General features: G+C 33.8%; 1 protein-coding gene across 1 annotated transcript in view; it reads left to right on the top strand.

The window, feature by feature from the left end:
• The first annotated feature begins 1,537 nt into the window (after nt 1-1,537).
• The window catches only part of atp6v0b (ATPase H+ transporting V0 subunit b), an 11,126-nt gene continuing 6,516 nt past the window's right edge, over nt 1,538-6,147 (top strand). The window contains exons 1-2 of the mRNA XM_024274083.2: nt 1,538-1,815; nt 2,458-2,506. Of these exons, the coding sequence (XP_024129851.1) occupies nt 1,731-1,815; nt 2,458-2,506 (134 nt within the window). The 5' untranslated portion in view covers nt 1,538-1,730. The remainder of the gene's footprint in view (nt 1,816-2,457; nt 2,507-6,147) is intronic.

The following is a 6,147-nucleotide window of genomic DNA, read 5'->3' as shown; positions in this document are numbered from 1 at the left end:
TCTGTCTGTCTGTCTGTCTGTCTGTCTGTCTGTCTGTCTATCTATCTATCATTTTTGTCTCGACCGCGGCGTCCTCATTAAATCATCTCATATTAGTGACAGAACAAAGTGACAGTCTGAACAGGTGACTGCCTTCCTCAGACACCGAGGAGAAAACACAGACTCCGTCTTGAAATCCTCCCTGGATGATGATGTGGATGATGTCCTCAGAGGTAGAAAGCTGTCAGGAAGCTTTCGGGGAAATGAACTAGAAGGATAAAGACTGTTTTCACTTGTTTCCTATGGCGTGCTGTCCATTTTGACGGAGCTGATTCTTCCTAATCAGCAGAGTTACATCTGCTTTCTATCAAATTATTGTTCAGTTGAAGCGTAAACACATTTGAGGTACTTAGACGTAAATAAAATACACAAAATACAACTATTGACTGTATCTGAAGACTGGACGTGAGTACATGGAGGATGGAATTGTGACTCCAAAGTGCTTTGGGCCTTAAAGTAAGATAGAAAAGTCACATATAGGTAATAACTGTCTATTTCTCTATTGAAGTCTATGGGATTTGGACTTTTTGGAGCCAGCAGGTACTTCCTGTTTGGAATGCCAGGAGGAGGAGTCACTAAGTCCAGTTCTCAAATACAGTCAATAAATACAACAGAACAGTGAAATGCATATATGTCGAAGAGTGTGCAGTAAAATACTTATTTATTATATGGTTTCTAAGATTATTTTAATCCAAATTTAAAGTTTAACATAGTTTAGTATAAAAATAATTCAAATGAATCTCTTTTTCCTTGGAGTAGCACTGCAGACATAAAAGTCTTCTTCGGTAGATTTTGTTGTTTCTGTTATAATGTCGCCTTTTGCTTTTGTTTAGGAAAAGGAACAGATTATATAAGAATTATTTTTCTTCACTCTGTTCCAATTGTTCAAACCTAAAGTATGTCTAATGTATTTTTCCTTGTAAATAAAATGGCATGAACAATAAACCATTCATTCAGACTTCTGCTTATCTTACTGTTGTTGAAACAAAAGGACACATTTTCTCAAAAGTGTGAATAATCTGTTTTTTTTAACTGATTGACAGCACTGATTAGAAATAGATGCTATAAATGTACAGTTTTGTATTTGATTTCACTTTGTGATTATTTGCAGATTCTAAGTAGTTGGCAGTTACTGTAACTAAAAAATAAATAAATAAATAATCGTGATACATTTTTTCCCTGGTTTGCGGTTTATTATTTTTTTATCCATTCTGACGTAAACACATTTGTGCTGCTTTGAGAGTTTCTCATTTCTCTGGGATGATGGTGAGTGAAGCAGCAGCGACATCCAGTGGCCATAAGGAGAACTGCGCTCAATACTGTCAGAACGCCTTTAATAGTAACTATTACAAAGAAACACAGTTATATGCGTTCTCATCAACCATATATGTTAATAAAATCATTAAAAAATACATAAAAACATATCAATAAAGACTTCTTTGACTTTTTAAAGCAAATGAACTGTTGAGGAGAAATAGTTATATCTTTATAACCGGACGCAGCCTCCAGTCTCTGGTCACATGCTAGTCGAACTGGATCAGCTGACTTCAACCTCCTTCTCCTTTACGAGCTCGTCCTCCTCCTGCACCGACAGCTCATATATTTTTACAAATATCATCAGTAATTTCGGATAAATTGCGGATTCGACCCTCGACTATCTTGCTGTCTCAGCAAGCCAGCTGACCGCTTCGATGCTGCTGGAGTGGATGATGAACGGACACGCCATTCTTTACACGGGGGTCACTTTGGCCTTCTGGAGCACCATCCTGATTGTCGGTAAGATCTCAGCTTCAGCTCGAATCACAGTAAAACACAGTTCGATGTATGAACACGGTCAGGTAAATTGTCGTGGCGGTTCTTGTTGAGTCGATTATTCGGGTGTCGTGACGGTGTGGGCCGTTTGTGTGAGGTCAATGGGACCTGGCTAAATCCTGGAAATGTTGCGATTTGCTAGCTAGCGCTGCTGTGGTTTAAAATGAAATGTTGTGTTTAGTGAACGAACCAAAATGAATTATTTTCATATACGCCCAATAAAACCATTTAAGGATGAAATGAACAGTTTTGTAATCCACTGATTTAGTTTCTGACCATACTGAAGCTACAAGCTAATGCTAGGCTAATGCTAACATGTCAGATTTACAAAAAAAAATCAGTCTAAGTACATTTATCTACGGATGTCAACGATTAAGATTTGATTTTATGACGTATACTGTTACGTGTTTGCATTTTTCCCCAAGTTGTTGGATTTATTTAGTGGTCTTTTGGAACGTTTTAAACAGGAACTGCATCAGTTTTCACATGAGAGTGAGACATCCTGTTTTCCACATCTGTACTTCTGCTTTTTAAGAGGAGCAGACAGGAAGTCATCAGAGCTCCTGACATCCATGATCTCTCAGACTGAGGCTGTTGTCTCCACAGGTATCTGCTACACCATCTTTGACCTGGGATTCCGCTTTGATGTAGCATGGTAAGAAGTCTTCTTCCAAAGAGATGTTTCAGAAAAGTGAACTGAAGCTTGTTGACGTTTTCCTGATTGGATTGTATGTTTTTGCTCTAACCGAGCAACATTTAATATTGTTTTGTTGTTGGAGACACAGAAGCTGCACTAAAAAAAAAAAACAAGTTGCCTAAAAATAGGATGAGAACACTTATCTTAAAATTACTAGAAAGTAGTAAAAATGTTTGTCCATGCAGCAACATTTCACGATTTAACGATAATCTTATATTAAGATATAAAGATCTAGAAACTAAGAGTTTCTCACTAGCATTAAAAAAGGAAATTAAACAAACAAAAGTTGTACATGGACAGATTAGTGTTTAAAAAAAAAAGTTGAGTCTGAAAAAATGACAAGTCTGCAGTCTTAGAAAATAACAAGATTCAAGTCCAAAATAGTAATGAAGTAAAAATAAGTCTCGAGTCGGAAAAAAGACCAGAGTTTGACAACTAATGACAAGTCGGCAGTCTTAAAAAAAAATAGTCTTGAGTCTTCAAAAATCACAAGTCTTGAGCTGGAAAAAATGACAAGCGCCGAGTCTGAAAAAATGACAAGTCCCAAGTCTGAAAACTAATGACACGTCTGCAGTCTTAAAATAATAATATTAATACAAGTCTCAAGTTGGAAAAAATGACAAGTCCCAAGTCTGAAAACTAATGAAAAGTCTGCAGTCTTAAAATAATAATATTAATACAAGTCTTGAGTCAGAAAAAAATACAAGTCTTGAGTAGGACAAAATGACAAGTCCCAAGTCTGAAAACTAATGACACGTCTGCAGTCTTAAAATAATAATATTAATACAAGTCTCAAGTTGGAAAAAATGACAAGTCCCAAGTCTGAAAACTAATGACACGTCTGTTGTCTTAAAAAAATATTAATACAAGTCTTGAGTCAGAAAAAAATACAAGTCTCGAGTAGGACAAAATGACAAGTCCCAAGTCTGAAAACTAATGACTAGTTTATGGTCTTAAAATAATAATAATAATAAGACTACATGTCTCGAGTCGGGGAAAAAAATACAAGTCTCAAGTTGTAAAAGTTGACAAGTCTTGAGTCTGAAAACAAATGAAAAGTCTGGGGTCTTAGAAAAAGTACTAGTCTTGAGTTGGAAAAAATGAAAAGTCCCAAGTCTGAAAACTAATGACAAGTCTGTGGTCTTAAATAATAATAATAATACTAGTCTCGAGTCGGGGAAAAAAAATACAAGTCTCAAGTTGGAAAAAATTGCAAGTCCCAAGTCTGAAAACTAATGAAAAGTCTGCGATCTTAAAAAAGTACAAGTCCTGAGTTGGAAAAAATTACAAGTCTCGAGCTGAAAACTAATGACACGTCTGCAGTTCTTAAAAAAATAATAGTGCGAGTTTCGAGTCTTAAAAAAAAAGAAAATAAAAGCAAGTCTTTAAAATGTCCTTCTAAAATCTGTTTTACTTTATTATTTTAGGTATTTACAAACTAAATAGTCCAGAAGTATCTCTGTGTTAAATAAAGCAAAACGAATCACATTTTATACTTTTCGCTGGTGTTACCAAGTTTTTGTTGTTGTGTTGAAGTTTGGGGGAATAACTATGAAAACAACAACAACGTTACATTCACTTTAAATCTTTTCATAGAAGCAAAAGGAATCATTTACAAAGCAGGTTAACCACACAAACAAACTATTTATACAATCAAAAATACTCAAATGTTTGATCTAGTAGAGTATTGAACAGCTCAAATAATATTTAAGGCCGAAAATCATTTATTACTAACAAATATCCAAAGAATATTTATTAAATAAAAAAGCAGGAATAATAAAATTTCTAGGCAAAAATACATTTCTCATGCATAAAGCACAAACAAATAAAAAATGTTTTGTGTTTCAATATGTGGAGTGAAACTGGAACAGAAGCAGCAAATGGTCGAAACAATGAGGAAAGATAAAACAGTTTAAGTACAAATACATAAAAATAAATGTGTACAAACACAAAACAAAGCCCAATCATTTGTAAATATTCATACGTATAAAATGAGATTGTGACATTCATGTGGGGGATTTGGGAAATGGGTTACATGTGTAATTGTAACATAATGTAATTTTAGTTAGGACACTAAACTTTAATTTTATGATTAAGAATATTAACGATACAGGGTCCGGGGCTGAGATGATTTTTCTTATTTCTTGTTGTTTTTATGCTTTTCTTATTTTGCTGCTCCACATAATGTCTGAAATAAATACTTTTGAACAAGAACTTGAACATTTGCACATAGAAATAGGAGTAAATCGGTTAATTTCTTTCTATTTTATTGAATAATTATGCTAAGAAGTTTATTAATAGATCGCTGGTGGGAAACTAAATAGGAATTCACTGCAGAAAAGCAACTTTGAAGTTGGTTGACCTGCTTCTGTTGCTTTTATGCTTTTCAGCTTAATTCCTTTTTAATCTCATGTAAATATGCTAAATATATGCAATATTTTAACCCTGTTCTGAGTAAAACACGAACATTTTTATTTTCCGTTCCAAACGCATCACCAGAGAAAATGGAGGAAAAGTCTGCAGCTGAACTTCAGTCCAGCGCGAGAAGATGGAGATAAAAACGAGATAAAAATGGTGAAATCTGCTGAAAATGTTGAGTAAAACAGGAGCACAGCTCACAGATATTAATAGAATTGAGTCGTTTTGCAATAGTTGCTCAACTTTTCTTTGTATTCTAGAAAAAAAGAGACTAAAACATGACGGCAGCTTCTCGTTTAAAACATACTCTGGTACAAAAATATGGTTTATTATTTTAATACCTAAAGTATTCATGCTTTATAGCAGGGGTCTCAAACTCAAATCAGCCGGGGGCCGCTGGAGGCGGAATCTAGTTGAGGCTGGGCCGCATCAGGATTTTCATAAGAAAATCGCTGAGAAAACATTCCAGTGTTCTTAAATATCTTTATTTTTAACACAAAATAATGAATAAATAATGAACGACGTGTATAGATCTTTGTCCGTGCTGATTTATAAATATAAAAAAAAAAGGGTAGTTAATGTCTGTTTTTGAAATAGTTTATATTGAAGATTAAATTTAAGATATATTGCTAGGGGGTAGGATTGATAAAGTTTTTTAAACTTTTTCCTACTCCATTTCATTGAGGTGTAATGTTTTTATAAAGAATTTTCTGTTGTTGTTTTCTTGTTTTTTACCATGTACATTAAAAGATGAATAAAAAAAACAAGTAAATTAGTAATAAATAAATAAAATAATAATAATAACCAAACAACAGATACAGACAACTGAAGAAACCACATATTGACTGACTAGAGAAAACTCATTATTTTTGTTCAGTTTCAAATGTCTGTATTAACAGATCCTCCTTCAGAGTTAGAGAAGCCCCGGTACCCAGAAAATCTTTGAAGGATTTCATTTTATGTAGATTTTTGTAGAACTCCTCATAATAAATAAATCTGACATTTAGTGGTGGACAAAAGTGTTGGTACCCCTCAGTTAAAGAAGGACAAATCCACAATTCTCACTGAAATCACTCGAAACTTACAAAAGTAACAATAAATTAAAAAATATTGAATATTAAACACTCAAAATCAGCCATCAATTTTGAATAGTTGATTAACATCATTATTTAAAAAAAAAC

Source organism: Oryzias melastigma, linkage group LG17 (genome assembly GCF_002922805.2).
Source record: "Oryzias melastigma strain HK-1 linkage group LG17, ASM292280v2, whole genome shotgun sequence".
NCBI classification, from domain to species: Eukaryota; Metazoa; Chordata; class Actinopteri; order Beloniformes; family Adrianichthyidae; genus Oryzias; species Oryzias melastigma.
This window is presented reverse-complemented; position numbering and strand designations above follow the sequence as displayed.